Below are 22,855 nucleotides of genomic sequence, written 5' to 3'. Positions count from 1 at the left end.
TGTGTCTTTAATTCAAGCCCGCATGTGGCTGTCGGGGTCACTATTCGATGCCCGAGGTGAGCCAGTAATACTTACACCGGTCAGGATTACCGGCATAGAGAAGCATCGGAAGAGAACCTGTCAGCAGTCTGTCAGCCTCGATAAGCAATCAACCGAGAACACTAATGGGGGGGGGGGGGGGACGGTCGTCAGAATTACAATGCAAAGATTCTCGGAGACCGGGGCCGCAATGATCTCTGTACTATTACGGAGATGCATGTCCGAACAATGATTTTCGGGCATCTTGACAACAACCATTGAAAGCATTCAGAAGTAGTTACGCGACACTCCGTTCACATTTGTTGAAGGACTTAGTAAGACTTGAGACGTGTGACAAGTCTATAAGAATTAATAATTGCAATAGTTGCCTTGTCCTACCCAAAGATGTGATGCAACCATCAACACTCCTCTAAGCTCAAGACAATACTCCCAGTCTGACTGCGAACCAAACAATCCCATTTCTTACCCCCACGCAACAAAACTCCCAGCCATGACTGTAGACGATAAGACAACAAAGGCAGTCAGCTCACCAGCTGCACTGCAAGCTCGCACTTTGCAAGAATACCTCGAACACACCAAGCATCTGACGTCAAAGGCGCTCGGATTTCCCAAACACTCTATTGCGGACATAGTATACTACACCCCTCAACAGATCTACAGTCTGGCTACCAAGGCTGCAGAGCAATACATTCGGTCCGGACTATCTCTACACCACCCCACCCCTACTGTTGTTGGTCTCCGAGTCATAACAACCATCGAGTGGGTGGTTTCGTTCGTGGCCCTCATGCGTCTGGGCTACACAGTCTTCATTCTTTCGCCTGAGATCTCTTCCGAAAAAATCATCAAGCTCATGGAAAAGGTCGACTGCTCTATCGTTGTCGACGGAACTTTCATGGCCGATGAGGCTGCGGCTGGCGAGTTGCGAAGCACACTGCGAGCAAACGGGAAGACAGTCATCGATTTGCTCAGCCTTGCATCTTTAGCACACGAGCCCAGCGAGAAATATGGCCCCAATGAGCAAGACTTCACACAATGCTGGCCCGGAATCCAAGAGACACACCCAGCCGTCATCCTGCACTCATCAGGCACCACCGGACTGCCCAAGCTCGTCTACAAGCCACATTACGCAGTGCTTAATCGGCTGCGAACTCTCCCAGGCGTTCTGCATGGCACATCGCTCATCGGCTCGTGGCATTACAACAGCGTCGGCTTTCACTCGATGCTGTTCTCCCTCTCTCGGGGCAACGGGCCGGCCATCTGGTCCAACGAGCTGATTCCGCTCGAGGGCAAGGAGTACGGAGAGATCTTGACCAAACTGCAGCCGGTGACAGCCTGGTTCAACCCCGCCAACCTATACGCATCCGTGTCTACCAGCGAAGGCCTCAACGCCCTGAAGCAGGCCGACCTGGTGGTCACCACAGGAGGCGTCTTCCCCCAGCAGCTCGGCCGAGAACTCGTCGGGCAAGGGGTCCGCCTCGTGAATATTTATGGTATGTCCGAGCTGTCCGCCGGCGTCCGCCTCATCCCAGCATCGCGCACAAGAGGCGACGCCGACTGGGAGTACGTGCAAGCCCACCCCGACACTGCACCCCACATCTGGTTCCGGCCCCTGGACGACCTGGCCGGCGAGGGAAGTCCAGGCACAACACCTCTGTACGAGCTCGTCGTGCTGCCCAGCCACCCCACCCAGGACAAGCAGTTCGCCAACCGACCCGATGGCTCGTTTCACACAGGTGATCTATTTGTCGAACACCCTTCCAGGCCGGGCTGCTACAAGTGTCTTGGGAGGCTGTCGGACGAGGTCAGGATCGCGCCTGATGGGCACGACCACGTGGGGCTCAATGCTATCACTTATGAGCATCTGGCGATGGCGGGGAATGGGGATGTCTTGCAGGAGGCCGTTTTGTTCGGGCGCGAGAGTCCCGACGCGGGCCTCTTGCTGTTTACTAGGCCTGGCGGTGCTGTGGCGGCGGAAGTCATCGTGCAGAAGGTCTGGGATGCGTTGGATCAGGCGTTTCGCAAGGGGGACTTGCCTCTGGCGATCAAGAAGAAGATGATGGTTGTGATTCGTGATGCTAAAGTGCCGCGTACGTCCAAGGGGAACATTATACGCCCGGAGATCTATCAACGGTGGGAAGAGGATATTGTGGCATCTTATGTTCGTAGATAGCAGTACATCTGTGCGAGTCCTGTCTACCTGTTTATATGGAGCACATCATTTCCAGCTTGCACTGGAAGCACCAACCTTCAAGTGCTCGTTAGTATCTCTAGACCAGCGCATATATAATCATTTTATGATGAAGGGCAACAGAAACGGCACTAGTGCGTTCGTACTATCGGAAGATTACCCAAGTAGCTTTAGAAAATGCAAATATAGGCTGTAGCTATTTGTGAAAACATAGTCCTAGCATGGCATGGACCAGAAGAGTGTGATCAGAAACATAATCACGAGAAAGAGGGACCCGAGAAACTCATGACAGCCATTTATACAGCATGCAGGATACTTCGGGAGGCTGGACAAGTGCAGCTGGTGAGAGATATTATGTGAGGCTTTTCAATATAGTGAGTTCGCTTCAAAGTATGCAACATCACGATGTTTGTAGGTGTTTGTTACTCATGGTTAACAGCAGGCTCACCTCACCTGCTCATCACTTCCAGTACTGTGAGGCACACGATCCTTGCACCGGTCACACACTTCCCAATATATGCCGATCAAGCAGAACCACCGGCTCCAAAGGCATGAGAGACGCAAATCACAGAGTCACACTTTTGAGGACGCAACAAGACGCAACAATCACTACACTGTCGCTTGCATCTATAAATTTCGCCCCGTTTACCACTCTTCCCCCTCCTTCTCTTCCATTCGTTATCGTCAACAACAAGAACAAGACTCCACCTGCGATACCAACATAATAAACAAAACAACAAAGCCGAAACACGCATAGCAAGGGGAAAAAAACACAAACCACATACACATACCACGAACTACCAAAGACAGTCAAAATGCCTGGAAAGTGCGAGAAACACGGTTATTACTCGGGCAAGTCCTGCTCGTTCTGCTGGAAGATCCGCAAGCCCTCTCCGGCCGGGGCCCCGGCCAACGAGAACTCCTCCGAGGGCGAGCACTTGGATGTCGTGAACAAGGACGGCGGCGCTCCTGAGAACACCGACAAGTATGAGCGTGGCAAGTAATGGATGTGCGAGGTGGGCCGTAAAGAAGTATTCGTAGTAGTACTTCGCGGCCATGAACACGGATAATACCTAATTACTCTATTCACCAGAGTTTGGTACGCATAGTTTTTTTGACAATTCATATTTATTCATCTCTAATTAACCACATGGTATGTTCATGGGAACTTGATTGTGTTGCTGAGATTGCATCATATTGATGTTTTGTGTTTGTTGAGCCTTGCAAGGCTAATATGGTGCACTGGATATGGCTTGTCGAAGCTCTTTCATATATATATATATATATATATATATATTTATATATGTATATGTTGTGTTGACTCCCGTCTTGTAAGCTCGGCCTTGAAACTATCCAAGCACAACTACAACCCACTCATCTCCCTCACCAGCCCAGCATTCACCCAACCCCTCGCAAAATTCCTCCCACTCAGCAGCACCACAGAAATCCACCAAACCCTCCCCACCCACCCATCCCACCACCTCTCGAGGCTCTCCCCCTTCCTCCTCATTCTACGCCTCACAACGACCCTCCTGACCACCTCCTCAACCACCACCGCCACTCCATTCATCGCAAAAAACACCACCTCCCCGCGAGCCAGCCACCAGTTGCCGCCCGAAACCCCTCTCGCCGCAAACCCATGACAAAACGCACTACTCAGAAACCCGCCCAGCACCTTACCCACATCCGCCGGTTCCTGTGCTGTCTTCCCCAGCAGTTTGCGCTCCAGCCACTCGCCAGGCCAGATGCCGTAGACAAGAAAGAAGCGCGCAAACAGGCGGTGCCACCCATACGACCAGAACTCGCGCAGGCCGCCGCCGCGTATTTCCCAGGGGGCCTTGGTATACAGCGGGGGGAAGTAGGCGAGCGGGCCTGGCGCGAGCGGACTGCACACGACGGCGAAGATGGAGTGGGCGAGGGAGAAGGCTGCCAGGAGGGTGGCGCCCAGGCACAGCGTCAGGGTCAGCTGGGTGAGCAGGGGGAGTCGAGTGCCGAAGAGGTTGTCGTCGTAGTCGATGTCCCACCGTCCCGCTTCCTCGTTCCTTTGTGCTGCTGCCCACAGGACCTCGTCCACGTCGGCTAGACTGTACCGCAGGTAGATGGCCCTGACCCCAGCCAGAGACACCAGTAGGGTCGGCAGGGCGTGCAGGAAGATGCTGTGCAGCCTGCTGGGCACGGTGGGCAGCCAGGTCCGGCGGGTGTGGCGGACGTCGGCCGTGGTCCATGTGAAGCCGGCGCCGCGCATGGAGAGCTCGAGCTCGAGGGCCCAGGAGGCGCGGTCTGAGAGGGTGTGGGGCCAGCCGTCCTCGGTGGTGGTGTGTTCGAGGACGGGTGTGAGTTGAGGGCCGGTGATGAGGCTGCGGTGGAGAAGGTGGAGGGGGAAGTAGGAGGGGGACTGGTCAGGCTTTGGTTTGGACTTTGGGTTCAGGAGTGGGTTGGTCATGATGCCGTGGTTGACGGGCTCCGGGGTTGGTGTTGTTGATGGTGTTGCCTGCGCAGAGGACAACGATGAGAGGGGGGAGGGAGAGGTTTTGTTCTTCAGATCACGCAGGCCCTCGATGAGGGGCGTGCCGACTCGTGGCTCATACCTATAGATAACACGGCGCGGGATATGTCCTAGGAGATATGGCGAGATGAAGAACACATCCACGACGCGAGCACTGCCGTACAAGCCTACCAGTCCGAGTTGATACGTCAGGCCGATACTCTGCGGGACGTGGTAGGCCAGCGGCAGACGCAGGAAGAGCCACGCTGCCGAGAGGGCCAGGGCGTTACGGAGGGCCTTGATGGCGAATGTGTCTAGAGCTGGAGGAGGCGGAGGGGGGAGGAGCAGCAGGGCCAGGTAGTACACCAGCGGTGGGCAGATCATGGCCTCGATGGTGAGGGGTGTTGTCCCTGGGATGGGATGCAGCCCAGTCCTGGGCTCTGCATTCAGAAGATTCGATATTAGGTTAATCATACTTGTAGGAGGGAGAACAAACGATCTCTCTGTATAGTCAAGATTTGTGAGACTCGGCTATGCTGCATCGTGGGTGTGACCATTCCGCGCCGACTGGGTCTCCTTTCTGCCGTGCAATGCTGTCTACATCGACAACAACGGTTCGGTTTGCCTTTGGTGATGTCAGAGACTACTATGGACCAACGGCCTCGGACTTAGTAACGGTCGCCATGCATCCCACAGGCGTTGCTGACACTTCCGGGCCGTTTCTGACCCGCCCTCCGAATTTCCATTGCCTATATTGTGTATATGTCTGTTCATTTTCATAACGAGGCGACACACATCGAAAAATGTCAACAAAATGCCCAGAGAGAGCGATAGTATATGAGATTATAGTCAAAGCGGAGTCTGGCCGTGTCTAGAAAGACTTTTTCTTTTCTACTTGCTGGGTTCCAGGGACTCACAAACGAGGACTTCTCATTTCCGTCCTCTAGAGCCCGTCATTTAACAATGGGCCTACAGAACCTTGATATCGGACCCCCCGACAACGCCAACGCAGCTGAACTCTGGGACCATGACGTCCTTGAGGGTTTGTGCGCAGCGCCTTTGAGCACACTGTCGCTTTTCGAGGCATCTATACCGCTCGGTGTTCAGGACTTGTGAGGTGTTTCCGTCGGGCTATTGATGCGCACGGCGAAGTCATATACAGGGATGTATAGGCCCGGGTTCGTACAAGTTCGACCCCCTGGAGATATAAATGTCATCGCATATTTGTGATCATGCCACAGATCCATGACTCGCTATACCGGGCAGAGTAAAGTGCTGGAGTGTTTCTTTTGTCAATTGCTTTGATTGATTGTTTGATAGTTTCGACCGGCCTGCGCATTCTTTCATTGACTGCCGTCTCGGCCGGCCGGGCGATCGATCATCTGGTTTCTGTACCATGTAATAACGTGAGCAGTTACATCTACCACGTGTAGTAGATATTATTATGCATGCTTCCTTTAGCGATGCAGCCGACGCTCAGCGTCTGCATTCATCCTTCTTGCAGGACTCACTTGATCCGTAGCAAGCAACCGCGCTCAAAGAATCTCTGTATCCTCTCAACCATTTAACTCTCTCCGAGGAGATTTCGCCACATTCGCTTGTGGATGCATAGGCCAGGGGGATTCGACGGCCCATCGGGGACGGCACACCGGCGCTTTGGGTCGACATGCAGGTCTCGGCCGTCGCAACGGGCCACAACCGCTCGCTCAACAATCCAAAAGTTGATTGACGCCGCGCTCAGATCCTAGCATTTGATAAAGCGACAACGAACATGAGACGAAGGCGTTGTCGGGAAGATGACGATCTGCTAGCTCTCTTCGACGACGATTGCTTTCCTTCTTTCTTTTTCTTCTTCTTTCTTTTTGGTCACCAGATTCTCTGTGGGTGACTGCTTACCTGCCCTGGTCTGCCCTCTGAATGCCTCACGATGCGACAGATCTGTCTGCCTGTCGCCGGTCGGAGAGAGAGAGAGAGAGAGAGAGAGAGAGAGAGAGAGATGACCAATGCTGACTCTTGTCGACGCCAACAAGTGTCAGGATGACCGTTACCTTCTGTCTTGTGTGGGAAGAGAGAGACAGAGCAGGCGGTGAAGGCTAGCCAGGTCAGCCGTTGGGATTACTGGTACAAGTACTACTTCTAGTACTGGATATGGACTGCGAATCGTCCTTCGGTAATATAAAACCTCACCGATGTGACCTCACTTGACAGGGTTGTCACGTCGCGCGCGGTGGAGACGCGGCGGACGTGATGAGTGGGTCAGCACCAACTTGGAGTTTGAGATACAGAATCCCCATCAAAGTAGGTCAAATATCATGATGCGTATGACATGTATTGTACTGTGGCGCAAACAATTGGTACCAGGACAAGAGGCCGCTCGAAGAGGAGGCCGCCACTCCCTCCCAGGCCTCCCTTTCGCCCAGCCCTACATCATGAGCACAGTAGCCTGTAGCAACTTTGTTGAGAACAGGCCAGGTTCATTGGCCCTGGGGCGCTTTCAAAAACTTCGAGGTTACCACAGTGTGGCACTATGGACAGAGAGAGCGATACGATGACTGAGACCCTTCTCAAAGCTGCGGACGCTAGGCGGGCACCAAAGAAGTCCAATTGGGGGTCATGAATATGGTTGGATGTACGTTGGTGGCTTGTCCCAGCGACAAAAAAAATTGGTAGCTTCATTGGATGGGAATCTTGGGAACGGCTTTTTGGGAAAATTTTGTCCATGGCCCGACTGTGTCGCAGGAAAAATGAAGAATAGATCGATGATCGGTGATCGATGGATCGATGATAACAATCGGGGGTGGACGCGCAACGCCGCTTGGTCGGTTGCGCAGGCGGTACGGACAGGGGAAGGCCCTAAGGTATCGATTAGCGCTGGGGGGGTATCCCAGAGCGCCAAGGGGGGGGGGTCAGCACCAACACGACGTTCCACAGGTGAGGCTCAGTGGCTCTACTCTCTGTTGGCACTACTGTGGCACTGTCGTTAGGTGCTAAGACTACCAGGCGGTGCCTGAGACTAGGCACTAAAACAGCACGATTGGGCAGGGATGGTCTAAGTCAGCACACGGCCCAGACGCGCCAAGTTGCCGCAACAACCGGGGGGGTAGGAATGTTTACGGGTCGGGGAAAACGAATGGAGCTGGATGGAGACAGGATGAGACGGTGGCTCCACCCCTCTCTGCAGGAACCTTGTTTGGAAGGCAAGCCTTAGGCTGGTCAGACAGGCTGAGTGGGAGGGCCTGGACCCACGGAGGAAGGAAGCTGGAGAGGGAAAAAGGAAAATTGGTTGTCGAGAGAAGATGAATGTAGTATGGCATGGGGCATGGATTGGGAGGGGGCACAACACACACAACCACGCCTTGCTGCTATGGGCATTTAGGTAAGGTGACAGTAGCACAGCATAGCACTGAGCACAGCACTGAGCACCTAGCCAAGCCCATCGAAGCCATCTACGCCCAACTTAACTTACCCAATCACAACCCAACCTTGACTGGGCATTCTTGTCTTATTTTTATTTATTTTTTTTATTATTTATTTTCTTCTTCTTTTTCTTCCTTCTAATAGCATTTCCCTCCTCCCCCCCTGTTGACAGTCAACCTTGTCGCCGACAACACCCTGTCGTAACACGCCATTGTCGCTGTTCCTTTCCATTAGCCGCTGCAGCTTTTCCTCTCTTTTCTTTTTTTTTCTCTCTCTCGTCGTCCTGTGGAATTGTTTATGCTGCCATCCACTATTGTTATTACTACATACCACTACTTACTACTGCTACTTCCTCTCTCTCTCTCGTGTGTGCTCCACCACAGCGCTACGTTTCCGTTTCTCCTCTTCTAATTTGATCGTCCCACGCCGTTCCCCCCGGTCTGGTCTACTCTTTCCGAACTGCTACTACGTAGTACCTTACGGGTGTAGACTGTTACCCTCGTCTTTGCGCCTGCTCTCCCTCCCCTCCACCCCCCGATCTTCAGAGATATACCCAGTACAATAGCCAGGGCGATCCAGGCCAGGACAGGTCAAGGGCAACAGGCCAAGGTGTGGCCAAGGTCAGGCCAGGCCCAAGATATCAAGATGTGGACTTCCCACCTCAAATTCGAACATGCCCAGCAGCAGCAACAGCAGCAGCAGCAGCAAGGGCCGCAGGAGGGTAATGATTTCAGCAGCCCGTCCTTCCAACAGATGCAACCGCAGGCTATGCCCTCGACGCCCACACATCACCGTCGTGGCCAGAGTCTCAACATCCCCAGCAGCAGCAGCGCGCCTCGCACCCCAAACACCAATCGTCCTTCCTTGCGACCTCCTGTCTACCTCCAGAGCCCTATGGGCAACCACACACCGGGCCTAATGGGAGTCGGAGATGTCTTCAGCCCACCGGGCTCAGGGTTCCAGGAGAATATGGGTACGTCGAGAATCCAGCGGCAAGCATCGGCAGCAAGCAAGCAGGGCAAAGGTGGTGCCCGTCTTAACAAGAAGAAGAGATATACTGACCTCAGAAACCCAAAGGTTATTACTCCCCTGTCATGTCCTCTCCAGGCACCGCCCTGGAAACACTCAACGACGAGATAGCACACTTCGACCTGGGCGGCTTTGGAGGTCCTCTCCCCGGTGATGGCCTCTTCGAGTCGCCCATGCCGTCTCCCGGCCAGGCAGCGCCTCCAGTCCTCTTCAACAACCACAATCCCTTCACATCTCCTCCCGAGTCCTTCATCCCGCCGCGCACTGCATCGCCCTTGGCTCGCGCCCTTCCAGAGCACAGCAACAGCAGCGTCGCTATGGGCTCCTACATCCGAACACCGCAGGCGTCCCCTACGCGCAGCCCCTTCCGGGACTCGCTCCTCTCGACGCCGGACCCGTCGCCCACACACCACAGCCATAACCCTCTCAGGGACTCCCTCCTGCAGGCTCGCCAGCCGAGCCCAACACGCGATTCCTTCGGTATGGAGTCGCTCATCCGAACGCCCGATCCCTCGCCCACCCGCCACAGCTTCTCCCACCCGAGCTCGCAGCACCACCATCACCACCACCCCTCCTCTGGCCTGAACCCGGTCCACACCGCCCCTGACCTGCGCCCGGCCCTGACCCCACGAGGAAGCTCCCGTTCGCCCAACCGTAGCCGACAGTCGCCGAGCCCCAGCCGGCGTATGCGCGCCCACCAGCGGACCCAAAGCTTGGCCAGCATCAACAGTGTCATGAGCCTGGCGGATGGAGACATGGAGCAGTACCGTGTCGAGTCGCACGTTAAGCCGGAGCAGATCGCTGAGCTCATCGGCGAGACGGACGGGACGCCCACTTCTGGCTCCGCAGCAGATGCCCCCTCTACCCCCTCTGATGGCACTGCTGCCAACCCAGCGGCGGCGGGGGCAGCAGACACCAACAAGAAGTTCATCTGCAAGTGGACCGAGCCCTCCAAGGAAACAGGCGAGGAGAAGATGTGTGGTCAGTTTTTTGAGCGCAAGGAAAACTGCAAGGCGCACATCCAGACCCACCTCGACGACCGGCAGTACAAGTGCCCCTACCAGTTCTGCAGCAAGCTCTTTGTCCGGTCGCACGACCTGCGCCGCCACCTGCGCACCCACGACGTCCACAAGAAGTGGGTGTGCCCCTGTGGCCGCGACTTCAGCCGCGCGGACGCCCTCCATCGGCACCAAGGCCGCGGCAACTGCATTGGTGCTCCACCTGGTACGAAGCGCAAGGAGCCCGCAAAGCGAGGCCGCCCGCCCAAGAAGAAAGACGTCGTGTCTGGCGGCGACGGCACCGCCACTGCCGTCTCGGCGCCGAACGAGATGAACCAGCCGCCTCAGCCGACCGCCGACGGCGAGGGCGGCGGAAACAGCGCAAGTTTTGCGCCCATGGGCGGATTCGACGGGGTCGACTATGGAGACGGCGGGTTCGATGAGGACATGACGGGTATGGGTGGCATGCCGGACTTTGGCACGGACCCGTCGCCGTCGCCTAACTCGGGCGCCATGGCACCCAGCCCGCTGGAGGACGAGCTAACGTCATCGCCGATGCCTCCGAGAGAGGATCACATCTTTGAGCCGACGGGTGACGAGTGGCTGGAAGACTTAATATTTATCAACGACGACAAATTCGTGGACAACGAGGCGGTCTGACATTAGATGTTGTGGGTCAGTTGGGGGGTTTTCCAAACGGCGGAATAAACGACGACTAGGCGAGCAAGGTGTTGCTTCGGCAGTAATCCAAATTATCAGCCGTCACTCAAAAGAGATATGTGATGGAGCGGCTGCTATATATGATGGACGGGAATTTCATGGTGGCTCCGGCGGTGCCCTTGCCATTCTGTTGCGTCTGTTCTGTTGCTTAATTTTACTTCTTCCTTCACTTCTTGTATCTTGCTTCTTTCTTCTATGTCACTCTGAGCCCTAGATCCAAGGGTCCTGATTTTTGCGCTGGTCTTGGGGACAAAAAGATGGGGATATATGGACAGGGCGTTGCCGCACTTCATCTCTTCACCTTTGTTTTCGTCTTTTCTTCTTTTTTTTTTAATTCTTTCATCCTTGTTCTATTTCCTTCGATTCCTAGGAGCGTTCAAGCGTCGCCTGCCATGGCAAATATGTTATTCTGGATTTTTTGCAGTTTTCGAAGTGCGAGATAGTATGACAGGCTGAATGGATGAATACATGGATGGGTGAAATACTTTCTTTGAGTTTTGGGGATTGTTGGCAGATGGTCAAGAACCCTTTCACTGTTGCTGAACCCCGGCTTGTCCGAGTAGTTTCATATGCTTCTGTTCCTTTGCGTGTGCGCATATATCCAGTCCTTTTTTTCTTTCTTTTTCTTTTTTGGCCGTTGGTTTCGAGACTTAGAGACTTTGCACACGAGAGTGATAATACGGTGCTTCACCTCCTGTCTTGAAACCACAGATGCTGAGGATTCCAGGTCGCCTGCCCAGAACGTGATTATCAAGAAAGGGGCTGGTCTTGCGTGAATAATGATCCCGCGTGAGGCGACGGCGGTCGTCTGCTTTTCAACATCTCCATTTTGCCTGTGTCTATAGAAGCCGATCTAGGTATCAATCATAGCATGTACAGAAAATGCGGCCCCCTTCGCTGGTGCACCCTAGAGTCCCACACACACAGAATACAGATCAGTTTTCTTACCACACTGCTTTATATTCCCTCTTTCTCTATCAAACACATATCTACCTCCTCGGCATCCCTCTTCCTCGTCCCCTCAGCGCCCTCTGCGCAGCCCCGGGAGGCAACGGCTTGCCGGGTGCCTGCGGCTGCTGGCTCTCCTCGTTCCGGATAGTCTCGTCGACGCCGAGGATGAGACAGCTGGCCTCGGTGGCCGCCTGGAGTGCGTTGATCTTGACCAGGGCGGGCTCCCACACGAAGCGCTCCATCATGTCGGCGACACCCTCGTTGACGAAATCGACGCCGGCCCAGGTGTTGCCCTTGCGGTGCTCGACACGGAGCTTGTTGAGGATGTCGGTGGCGTCGAAGCCGGCGTTGTCGCACAGCTGCCGCGGGATAATCTCGAGGGCCTTGGCGAAGGACTTGATGATGCCCTGCTGCTTGTTGCGGATGTTGTTGTCCGCGAAGCGGTGCAGCGAGGCCGAGACCTCCATCTCGCATGCGCCACCGCCGCCGACAATGGTGCGGTTGCGGATGGCGCGCTTGACAATCATGATGGCGTCGTGCAGCGATCGTTCCACCTCGGCGATGAACTGCTCTGCGCCGCCACGGAGCATGAGTGTGCAGGTCTTGGCCTCTGGGCAATCCTCGAAGAAGTTGAAGCGCTCGCCGCCGAGCTGTCGCTCCTCGAAAGTGCCGCAGGTGCCCAGGTGCTCGGCATGAATGTCGGAGCAGGTGGACTGGATGGTAGCACCCGTGGCCTGGACAACACGCTCCAGGTCCTCTGACGAGACGCGGCCCGCGCAGAAGACGTCGCGGTCGGCAAAGTATTGCGTGGCCAGGTCGCCGATCGGCAGCTTGGACAGCACGACCTTGGCCCCGGTCTTGTAGATGGCCTCCAGCTTCTTGAAGATGATCTGCCACTCTGCGTCGACGATGGCCTGGTATTCTGATACCTGCTCGACCCGCACCTCCGCGTTGTCCTTCTCGGCCTTGAGCTCCAGCTCCACGTTGAGGCAGACAATCTTTGGCTTGGTGAACTTCTTGGGCTGCTGTTCGAAGCCGGCATAGGAAAAGGTCTTCTTGAAGGCGACACCGTTGACGAACAGGGACTCTGTCAGGGAACCACCAGGGATCTTCTTGACGCCTATTAACTTCTCGTTGAGATCGTCTTGGTCGAGGGTGAGGACGGCGTCGACAACCACTAGGTAGGTAGATTTCTCGTCAGCATTTTCGCGTGCCTAGACAGACCAGCCCCATAGAGAGGGCCTACTTACTCTTGGTGAAGAACTCGGTGTTCCGCTTGATCAGCTTGCTCGTCATGGCCGTTGCGGCGAGCTTGCCCAGCGTCTCTCTGTGGTTGGCCTCATCCGTGCTCACAGCGATCTCCTTGATCTTGTTTACCGCCATGGTCGAGGCTTTCCGCAGGCCCTTGACAATGATCTGTGAACTGACGCCCTGCTCCACATGCTCCTTGATCTCCTTCAGAATCTCGCCTGCCAGCACCACGACGGAGGTTGTGCCATCGCCCACCTCGGCATCTTGTGATCTTGCGATGTCGACGAGGATCCGCGCCGCCGGGTGGACAATGTCGAGAAGTTTCATGACGGTCGCGCCATCGTTGGTGATTGTCTGCCTGCCGTTCTCGTCCACCATCAACAGGTCGCCGCCATAGGGTCCGAGGGTCGACTTGATCGTGTTCTGGACGGCGAGGCATGCATTTATGTTGGAGATGATCTGGCCCTTGCCCTGAGAGGTGTCGGTGCCTGTGTCGTAGGGTAGCGTCAGCAAGGATGTCTCACAAGATATCTGGGGATAGCTTCAGTGGAGGGGTTGATGGAGGGGCAACACGGACCCTCTTTCAGGACAATAATGGTTGGAGTCTGCCCGCCGAAAGACATGTTGAAAATGTACAAGGGCTTGGGAGGTATGTGTGTAGAGGAAGAAGGGAGATGCTAGCCCAAGAAAGTATTGCTGGCCTCCAACGCTTGGGGGAAGTCAGTTCTTGGGACGTGGGTGGTGGGCGACGCGTGGGGTTGGCTTAGAGCTCCATCTCTCCTCGAAAAATTGTTGATGCCGCCTAGCAGCTCTTCCAAGTACCGATGTACCGGCAGTATTATGTAAGCCAGACAGGTCAGGGGCAACACTGGCTGCCAGCGCTACTATAGATGTGGGCCACATCTTCCATGGGCCCTTTTTAATTTTTAGAGATTCTTGTAATATCTTCCCTCAAAGTGAACGTTTGTCCTTCCATCACCACAATCATTGATTCATGACGTACTTTATACTGGTTCATGTACCCAACAGAGTATGCATTCTCCCAAAACTGACATAATCGTGCGGTGAGGTTGTGCAAGCATTTTGCGGGCGTTATCACGATTGCAGATGCTCCTCACTCCTCAATTTTCACCTTCTATTGGACTTGAACCCTTCCACGCTGATTAAAGATAACTTAATCTACACAATGACCCTCGGAGCTGCGTGCTTGAACACATTTTCCGGGTCATATTTCTTCTTCAACGACACAACCGTCTCGTTATGTCTTCCGTAAATCTTCTTCGAGTCGACTTCACCGTAGTCGAGCAGGGGAAGATAAGCGCTGTCAACAATGTTGCTCGCATCCTGCTCTTTCAACTCCCTCAGCAGCCCCTGGCCCCACGCAGACACCTCGCCCTCGAGCGCCGGATCGGTCGTCAAGGAGATGATCTCCACCATATGATGGTCCTCACGGGCTCCAAAGACCGAGTCTTCGTTTGCTGGCGGGGAGCGCAGTCCATGTATCGATATCATTGAATTGCCACCTGGGACAGAGGCGCTATATGTGACCAGGATGCGTACCGAGGTGGGCGTCCAGGCCTTGAGGCTCACCGTATAGGTTCGCCCGTGGATGCCATAGCTCACCAACTTCTCGTTATCCTCGCTGTACTTGGCCACGGTCTTGGCCTCGGTTGCGTTCACGATGCAGTTACCATTCACCAGCTTCGCCGCGACGATTTGGTCAATGCCGAGACCATAGAGGCTCGAGAATGGGCCATAGCCACCAGCAGTGGTCCACCCAACACAGCCAACCGATCCAGTAGACCCACTGCACAACGATAATCAGCTTCAGAAGGCCAGCAGTCTCCTTCCACCTTGAGGTGGATTCTAACCTGGCCGTGATAAGGCCGTGCTCTCCCAACGCCTTCAAGAGGCTCCCAGAGAGGACATCACCGCCAACTTTTGCCGTCTTCTTGTCCTCGCTGACGCGAACATAGACGCCGATGTCCCGGATTACGCGCAGAGCCGATGCATGAAGCTTCATCACCGCGCCGATCTAAGTTGGAGAATTGATTTATGCATGAGATTTGGTCAAGCGAATGACTGCTGCCTTCTCGGGCATAAACCCTCTCAACCCAGACTGATGTAGCTGGAAACGAACTTGCAGTCGGTAGACCAGGACTTCCTTGGTGATCGTGATTATCAATCCACGACGGCTGAGCAGGATACCACCTGCAAGCGTCGTGACCCCGGTCCTGGCGATGCAGACGTGAAAGCCCAACAATAACGTTTTCATTGTTGTTTGGTGTGTGCGCAGAAGTCCGTAGTTGAAGCTGGACGGGACTGGAATTAGATGACGGCTTCTTGCAGTCATGTCACCACCTGGCACTTCTGAAACTTGCTTGATGGTTGTGTGCTGACAGAAGCAGGGCGATTTGAAGAGACATCCTCTGCGCGTCGTCCCCGTTTCGCTTGCGGACCCATCGCGCGCCTTGTTACGTATACGAAATGCTCAGAAGGGCGGATCCTAGAAAGAAAGTCAAAGCCGTCCTCAAAAAAGGGCCCTTTGGGATGGAGAGCCGAATGCGTGCCTCCAGCTATCAAAGGGAGCCCAGCAGATACGGCTGCTGCCTGGGCTGTTGTCATGCAAGGTCTCACACGACCCAGAGGAATATTTCATCATTTGTAGAGCTGACATCCGCTTTGCTAGAAAACAGAGTACAGTTCGTCGTCCTCACGGGCAGCCAATCACACCGTGGACTGCACAACCTGCAAACGATAGTCACTCCACTGACCAAGTCAGTAAAGTAAGTATGCCATTCCAGCTCAAAACCAGCCGGGGATACAACATTAAAGAACAGTATACAAAGCAAGCGAACAGATGTAAGGAAAGTTGAAAAAATAGAAATCGAATGTTGCAAGAAGACGATGGGTGCGCAGCAAAATCGATAACTCAAGATTGATCGGAGGTGAGTGACAAGAGGGCCAGCATCGAGAGGCATTCCGAGGGCACCGTGCAGAATTGCAATTAAAAGTACTGATTCACAAATGTATGAATCAGCAAGCAAAATTCAAGAAATTCACAACAAAAATCGACCACTGAAGGTCGTGCTGAGAATCGAACTCAGATTGCTGGAAAGGACGTGTTTCAATCGTCAGAATCCAGAGTGATAACCATTACACTACACAACCGTTGACAGTAGTAAATCTTTTCAGTTTATCAGGTTTGCAGATTGTTGATCGCCCGGGCAAAAGACCATTCCGCATCTGGTTCGGAACTCGGGTGTAGCCCCACTTACGCCTTCAAGGCCATTGCACTTCGAGAACAGCACTTTAGCAAGTGTTTGATCATTAGCCCCACAAAACATATAACCTGGTGATCATCCTAGCAATAACACAAGAACAACCGTCGAAAGGTGATAAAAGGCACAGCAAACGGGACAAGATATGGCCGAATGTCACAATAGCGTCCCTCAGATTGGGCTTTCCTCCAGTCGGGGGTGGTAGACAGCAATGCCCACACCGCAAAATACTCTTGACAGCATTCAATTGTGGCATTAGGCACTGCCCGACCTCGCGAGGTCTTCTTTCCTCGTCTGGCCTTCCTCCTAGGGCCAAAATGCCTGTGTAGCAGCGTTCCGTACTTCTTGCAATACCAACATGGGGGGCACTGGGGAAGATCCTATTCCTGTCTGCACGGTGGACAGAAACCTGATTGCCACACCTCGAAAGGACCACTCTCGGGCTTGTCTCGTGAGTTTAATTATTTCCCCACGTGAGCATAGATACTGGAGGTTAGCTTATTTTATACGTACGTGCGATCTTGTAGCGTCTGAACAGGATACTACATGAGTAAATAAAGTTGTATGAGTCCGACCGTCTACGCAGCTTAATAGGCCACAGCCGTTCCCAGTCAGCTGGGAGTGGTCACTCTTTTTAGCTGCTTCATAGAAGTAGGCCTCTCCTGATAAATTCAGAGTGTTGACCATGATCTAACTATTTTGTCTACAAGATCATCTTCCACTTTACATCCCGAGGTTATTGGCGTGCAGGCGATTCATCCCAAGATAGTCTCGTCGTGTGACGATGGAAGGGCCATGTTTACACCAGAGTTTTGCTTCGCCAATAGCAAGGATATGGTCGAGGCCCAACAAGATAGCCGCGGCATGATCGAGGATTGTGCGGTTCATTTTCACATGCACGGCCACGTATCTCAACATTAAATCTTGTAGTAAATACATAGGATGTTTCCCGTCGTTCACAGGCTTGGCGAGATGTAGGGTGGCATTTTACTAGTTCTGCAAGAGTATTCTCACATAGTTATTCTCGTACAACGGAGGTATTGTGTCTTGGGAGTTTATTCTATTCCGGATCACCTATCGTAACAAGGAACGCTCTCCAGGCCTTACACTTGGTACTACAGTCCTATTGCATCTTATTCGATGTTGTACATGGTCCATAGCACTTGAGCTCTATAGTATTAATGGGGATTGTTTATACACCTTCACGCAGTCTTAAACCCCTCCCAAGAAACACAGTGACCCAGTTGCTCTTATGATCTATTCAAGCTGTCAAGAAAACTTCACGTTGATGGTGATATCAAGACCTCACTTGATCATCTTGCACCATTCTACTCGAGACCTTGGTTTACTGAATCACTGCGGCAATTATCTCCAGATCCACTCGTGTCGACTTCACTGGCAAGACAGCCTTCGGCTTCCAGATCTCTCATCATGTTCACTTTCTCGCCCCCAATCGATGGTATTTCGTATGACGCTTTGGGCCTTGAGCTCCTTGATTCTGAGTCACAAATCCAGGACTTCGAATTTCCTTCATATTTCCTCCCCCATCCAGTCTTTGCACCCACCTCTTTTCTTACATCAACATCTTCTGGAGACACTACAGCTTGATCAAGCAGCAAACCTTGGTCATCTCAAAGAACAGCTCAGGGTTGCGAACACTTCACCGAAGAACTATACCAAAGCACCATCACCAATATGGATCAAGACACTGGTGCCCAGGCTCCCAGCCAGGCCCAATGCCTTGCTCTTAAGCAGGCAGAGATCCAGCGGCTGAAGACTGTGAATCAGTCGCTGCAGGAGCAGATCAGACAATACCAGCAAATCTTGGCTGATCATGGTATTCGAGTCCTCAGTGGCATTGGCAACAGCCAATTGAGTGCTAATGATGCTTCAGGTCTCAGCTTCTCAGGCATTGGCACAGTGCTTGGTGGTTACCCTGCTGCTCACGATCTCTTCTCTATGCAGACAACTGCTCCTATCATGACAGAATATGGACCAGCTTTGTCATATGCAACCACCTCGGGAGGCCCCTCGTCCATTCAGCAGTCTCTTCCATTCACAAACATGTTCACTGAATACCAGATTGGTCCAGCCAATCCTGCCAAGCGCAAGAAAACAGATGACTCACCTTCTATCTCGCCCCCCCTCGCTCCACCTTCGCAGGTTGCGGCTCCTTTACAACTGCACAGCCTTCAGGCCACCAACAACAAAACCATCACATCCGAGGGCAAGCACCTTGGTGACATGTACACAACTGTTTCTAACAAGCCAAGTCTTGAGTTCAACAGAAATCAGATGACTGGTGCGGGCCAAAAGTCAAGTGGCACTCTGTCTACAGCACCTTCTACCAAAACCAAGAATTGCCAAATCGAGGGCCCCGTTTCCAAGCGTCATCCTTCTTTCAACAACGAGGAAAATACAGGAACGTTTCACACAGCTCATACTTCACCTACCATTACCACTGGAAACACCCAGGTTAATACTGATATGGGTGCAACCCTGAAGCCCACCAACCCAGTCGAGCAGGAGTCTGGTGGAGGTAGTGTCGCCGCTCTTAGAACGTCTGCCAATGCGAACACTCTCCGCCAGCCTCAAGCTGCGCCCAACCAGTCGACCTTCCCCAATAACTATCCTATGATGCCATCTCTCAGTAACCAGGGAGCGCAGAACGGTGCAACCATGCGTGCTTCTGCCCTCATTAAAGAGATTCTCTCTCAACAAGGTATTCATGAGCCCCGCACAGCTGTAAACAGTACAGTCAAGGCTAAAACTTCACTTATAGGTCAGACTCAGTCTAACGGCCAAGGAGGAGTCCAACCAACGGCCGTCCACAAGCCAGCCCCCTTTCCTGGCTCCTGGTGCCAAACCAGCGGACTCCCAGCCCCTACTGTCGACTGTCAGAACATTGCACGGGTCTGGGCTGGCAACCGTACCCTCGGAACTGGCGGTATCACTACCGCGACGGCAATGTCTGTCACCAAAGATCAGGAGGCCATGCAGCCCCCTTCGTTCACCGGACATGGGGCGATGCCCTCAACTTACACCACTGTCAATGCTCCAGCAGCCAATCCTCAAGTCACCGGCATTCAACGGGGTCCTACCTCACAGCCTCCCGCCTCCCGCTTCCTGCACAACACCGAAACCTATGTCACCACTTCCCAGATGGCTAAGAAGACCAAGCGCAAGAAGAGCGGCCGTCCCAACCGCGCCTGGGTCTTTGCCTACACTTTCCCTTCCAGCGAGTGCGCGCTGTACATCCTGGTCTGCCCCTCTCACGGTTGCGATGTCCTACACAAGCACCCTCTGCTACACAATCGGGGCCTCGAGCACATTCGTGGCCACGGCGTTATCGTTGCGGACGTGGAGGAGATGGTGCGCCAATATGGCTGTCAAGGTAAGTAGCGATATCTTCTCCCTCTCCCTCTCCCTCTCCCTTCCCTCATCTATCTTTTGGCCACCGAAAGGAGGATATTGATATGGGATCTTGACGCAGTGATCAACGAGAAGCATCCCCTCACCATTGAGTGGGCTCGTCAGTGGAACGAGGACATCCTACAAGACAGCGGCGAGATGCATCTGCAGCACGAGAACTTTCAGATCATCTACCCGACGAAGAAAGCCAAATAGGGCCTGAAGCAATAGCATGGCGCAGGTGGGCTGGGTGACTTCGACTTGGCTGTGACGTTGTACTATGAGCAGTCATTGAGCCAAAGATATCTCGTCTCTGCGCCAACGTGTCGGCCACCCCAGGTTTCTTTAAGGTTGCAAGGATTGAATTTTCACACCTGATACGGCAAAGGGTCAGTGGGAAGGATTTCTAGGCTGACCTGGAACGTGATCATACTTATGCAAAGGCAAATTGTTTTCAAGGTTGTCTGTAAAGGTACTTGTTGATTGTACCGCCCATGCGCAGGTCTTTTGATCAGCTTTGGTCTTACACAGAGATTCGAGGAATGCTTGGGACGGTAAAATTGGACTTGAGCCTTGATAGTCTTTTATGAACGAATAAAACTAGTGTTTAGAAACTTTGAGACTCTCAGATCGTGCAATGCTTAACTACTAAGTAAATACTTAGGCAGCCAGAGAGGCCAAAGGAAAAGGTCGTGGGCTGAATGCCTTCAGCTCTTTTGAGGGGAAAATCTGTTTATCCTTTTCCTTTTCCTCTTTTGTGTCTTGTCCTCACCGTATTGCCTCCTTTGTGCAATCATCAGCGTGAGCCAAAGACATGACAAACGCGTGAGGTTGCTGGTGGCGGTGGCTGATAGACAAGGGTGGACGGTAGGCTGCATCAACTCATTATAATATTCAGTGCATGCTTCCAGCAAACGCGCACTCGCACAGTTCAGAACAGACACGTTCCTTTTCCTTTTCCCTGTCTGGAGGATACCCCAAAAACCTGTCACGGCACCAACGTCTGCAGGTGTCAAATCTGCATCCCTGAAAATAGAAGGGAAGAAAAATCAGCAGCAAACCTTTTACTTTACTCGAGGGCCGCACCTTCCCAAAACTCAAATTGGTGTTGGACGCGTTCCTTCCTCCTTCCTTTCACATTTTTCTGGCACACGTGCATCTTTTCACCGTCCTAACCCCACCTTTTGTCGTAAAATCATTTCTATTGGAACCCATCGTGGACCACATCAGAGCTGTTCCCCCACCATTGAATACTTTACGCGTACAGCAGCTCCTACGTCACCCTCGTTGTTCTGTACCATCAGAAAAGATGTCAGAGTGGGGTGCTGTCCAGCCTGAGGCCTTTGGCGCCGAGTCCTGGGGCGGAGAGGTGGGTGATGGTGCCTTGACCATCGAGGACAGCGGCGTCGTCCTGGACAGGGATGGCTACGAGGCTCTCGAGATGGCTGCCAACGAGAAGAAGCCCAAGCGCGTCCGCAAGAAGGACGTGGAGCAGTAAGTTCTTATCTATCCATTCATTCATCGATGCCCAGCGCGATGGCCCCTTCAGCCTCCTACCCCCCGACCAACCGTCATGTGCCCATTGTCAATGCACCGTACGTGGCGACGACACCGTCTTGCATCAATAGTGACCTCTTTGTTTGCAATCGCACTCAGGCTGAAGACCGACCGAGAGAACGGCGAGGAGAAATTCATCTCCATCTGGCAGCGTTCTGGCAAGAATGAACCTCTACAGTCCTTCGTCGACAAGTTTCCCCGCAACGCCGCGATGGCCTTCAGCGAGGTTTGGAAGAGGGAGCTCGAGAACGAGGGAAGCTTCGCGGCCCTCGTCATCGATGACGAGAACCTGGACCCCTACAAGCGTTTGCTTGACTGGATCAACCAGTGTGTCGACGAGGGAAACGACATCAAGTTTCCTGAGGTAAGCCGACCCAGGCGGGTCGATGCACTGCTTCCCACTGTCAGAGGCAGGACTAACCATCCTCGGGTGTATCCACACAGATCGAGGACGAAGAGAACGCTCTCAATATCTTGCTTGAGATCATTGTCGTGGCCGACCAGCTCAAGGTCCCCGAGATGTCCCTGCAGGAGGGCCTGAAGAAGAGAGCCATGAAGTACGCACGCAAGGGCCTTATCAACCTCGACTATGTCGAGCGCCTGTACGACGAGGGCCACTTCCAATACCTAGGCCCCTCCGAGGCTCTCCAGGAAGCAGCTTCGGCTAGCATCTTTGAGGCGTGGTGGACGCGCAAATTGGACGAGCCCGAGTACAATGACTACTGTTCCTTCATCGAGCAGATGAGAGCCGTGTTCCCCAAGCTGGACGAGGACCTGAACAAGCGGTTCGATGACAAGAAGGAGCACATCGAGAAGAAGAAGGCAGAGAAGAAAGCCCAGCAGGCTGCGCCCTACAATAGCAGCAACAACGGCGCGGATGGTGGATGGGGCTCGGCGGCCGCTGCCACCGTTGATGGCAGCGTTGAGTGGCGTGGTGCCGACGAGGGCGGCACCGCTGATGGTGCTGCTGCTGCTGCTATGGACGGATATGGCACCACGGCAGAGGGCGACACATCTGCTTGGAATTTCTCCATCGACAATAGCCATGGTTGGTAACTTGCGTCAATGTCTGCTTCCGACGACAAGTCCCGACATGAGCACTGACCTTTCCTGTTACAAATTACCACATCAGGGGACTTGACCTTGCATGAGTCACAATGTAAGCTGGGTTGGGGCGAATAGTGGGGGTCTTTTTTTGTAGCTATGTGATAGCACCCAGAAATGTCAACATAGCCATTGTACTACTGTACTGTACAGTCGTTCTTCCTCGCCGCTTTGGTTCATCGTCGTCACTAGGTTAGGCTAGGCTGGCAGGCTGGATGGTGTGCACTGACAGATGTGTCATCCTTAGGACATCGGCGTTAAGCACTCGCCACACGGGAGGCAACACGTCCACGCAGCTCATGGGGGCGCAGACCAGTGGCTTCGCCCCCCATCTTCCTCCGAGCCGAGCTCCACTACTTTTGTGAGCTTTCCACAGGGATGCTCCCAAGACATCCAAGAGTTCTGTCACGGTCAACAACTTGGC

At 53.6% G+C, this 22,855-nt stretch overlaps 7 protein-coding genes and 1 non-coding gene across 8 annotated transcripts; 4 read left to right on the top strand and 4 right to left on the bottom strand.

The window, feature by feature from the left end:
• Window positions 1-529: 529 nt before the first annotated feature.
• On the top strand, window positions 530-2,339 carry M406DRAFT_352154 (uncharacterized protein; the record flags this gene model as incomplete). The annotated part of the gene is made up of 2 exons (XM_040922668.1): window positions 530-559; window positions 692-2,339. 2 exons carry the CDS (start codon window positions 530-532, stop codon window positions 2,207-2,209), a joined length of 1,548 nt encoding a protein of 515 aa, XP_040773976.1. The 3' UTR covers window positions 2,210-2,339.
• A 1,251-nt stretch (window positions 2,340-3,590) lies between these two features.
• M406DRAFT_73655 (uncharacterized protein) lies at window positions 3,591-5,096 on the bottom strand (the record flags this gene model as incomplete). The annotated part of the gene is made up of 1 exon (XM_040925641.1): window positions 3,591-5,096. One exon carries the CDS (start codon window positions 5,094-5,096, stop codon window positions 3,591-3,593), a length of 1,506 nt encoding a protein of 501 aa, XP_040773975.1.
• Window positions 5,097-10,135: 5,039 nt separating this feature from the next.
• Window positions 10,136-10,351, top strand: M406DRAFT_225136 (A designed zinc finger protein bound To Dna; the record flags this gene model as incomplete). The annotated part of the gene is made up of 1 exon (XM_040915720.1): window positions 10,136-10,351. A coding segment is annotated over one exon (216 nt), but the record flags the coding sequence as incomplete, so codon positions are not given.
• Window positions 10,352-10,619: 268 nt separating this feature from the next.
• On the bottom strand, window positions 10,620-13,830 carry M406DRAFT_292616 (uncharacterized protein). Its single transcript, XM_040919039.1, has 3 exons — window positions 13,656-13,830; window positions 13,078-13,566; window positions 10,620-13,004 (listed from the first exon to the last, which is right to left on the bottom strand). Exons 1-3 carry the CDS (start codon window positions 13,699-13,701, stop codon window positions 11,866-11,868), a joined length of 1,674 nt encoding a protein of 557 aa, XP_040773973.1. The 5' UTR covers window positions 13,702-13,830; the 3' UTR covers window positions 10,620-11,865.
• A 427-nt stretch (window positions 13,831-14,257) lies between these two features.
• On the bottom strand, window positions 14,258-15,101 carry M406DRAFT_73652 (uncharacterized protein; the record flags this gene model as incomplete). The annotated part of the gene is made up of 2 exons (XM_040925640.1): window positions 14,258-14,885; window positions 14,950-15,101. 2 exons carry the CDS (start codon window positions 15,099-15,101, stop codon window positions 14,258-14,260), a joined length of 780 nt encoding a protein of 259 aa, XP_040773972.1.
• Window positions 15,102-16,160: 1,059 nt separating this feature from the next.
• On the bottom strand, window positions 16,161-16,249 carry M406DRAFT_t85. The gene has a single exon. It is a non-coding gene; the product is annotated as a tRNA-Gln (tRNA).
• A 1,805-nt stretch (window positions 16,250-18,054) lies between these two features.
• On the top strand, window positions 18,055-19,986 carry M406DRAFT_331565 (uncharacterized protein; the record flags this gene model as incomplete). The annotated part of the gene is made up of 4 exons (XM_040920647.1): window positions 18,055-18,196; window positions 18,347-19,081; window positions 19,142-19,753; window positions 19,853-19,986. 4 exons carry the CDS (start codon window positions 18,055-18,057, stop codon window positions 19,984-19,986), a joined length of 1,623 nt encoding a protein of 540 aa, XP_040773971.1.
• A 1,093-nt stretch (window positions 19,987-21,079) lies between these two features.
• On the top strand, window positions 21,080-22,796 carry M406DRAFT_331564 (uncharacterized protein; the record flags this gene model as incomplete). Its single annotated transcript, XM_040920646.1, has 6 exons — window positions 21,080-21,264; window positions 21,303-21,365; window positions 21,427-21,691; window positions 21,772-22,379; window positions 22,585-22,623; window positions 22,664-22,796. The coding sequence occupies 6 exons, from the start codon at window positions 21,080-21,082 to the stop codon at window positions 22,794-22,796; spliced, it is 1,293 nt and encodes a 430-aa protein (XP_040773970.1).
• Window positions 22,797-22,855: the final 59 nt, after the last annotated feature.

The sequence above is a fragment of the Cryphonectria parasitica genome (assembly GCF_011745365.1).
Source record: "Cryphonectria parasitica EP155 unplaced genomic scaffold M406scaffold_6, whole genome shotgun sequence".
NCBI lineage: Eukaryota > Fungi > Ascomycota > Sordariomycetes > Diaporthales > Cryphonectriaceae > Cryphonectria > Cryphonectria parasitica.
Note: the sequence above shows the minus strand (reverse complement) of the source record. Positions and strands in the feature narration are given on the sequence as shown.

What these genes read in the sequence shown, in the direction of transcription:
- M406DRAFT_292616 (XM_040919039.1), bottom strand. Translation starts at nt 13,701, where the DNA reads ATGTCTTTCGGCGGGCAGACTCCAACCATTATTGTCCTGAAAGAGG. An exon ending in CATTATTGTCCTGAAAGAGG is followed by an intron (nt 13,567 to 13,655) that starts GTCCGTGTTGCC and finishes CCTACGACACAG; the next exon opens with GCACCGACACCTCTCAGGGC. An exon ending in CACCGAGTTCTTCACCAAGA is followed by an intron (nt 13,005 to 13,077) that starts GTAAGTAGGCCC and finishes CTACCTACCTAG; the next exon opens with TGGTTGTCGACGCCGTCCTC.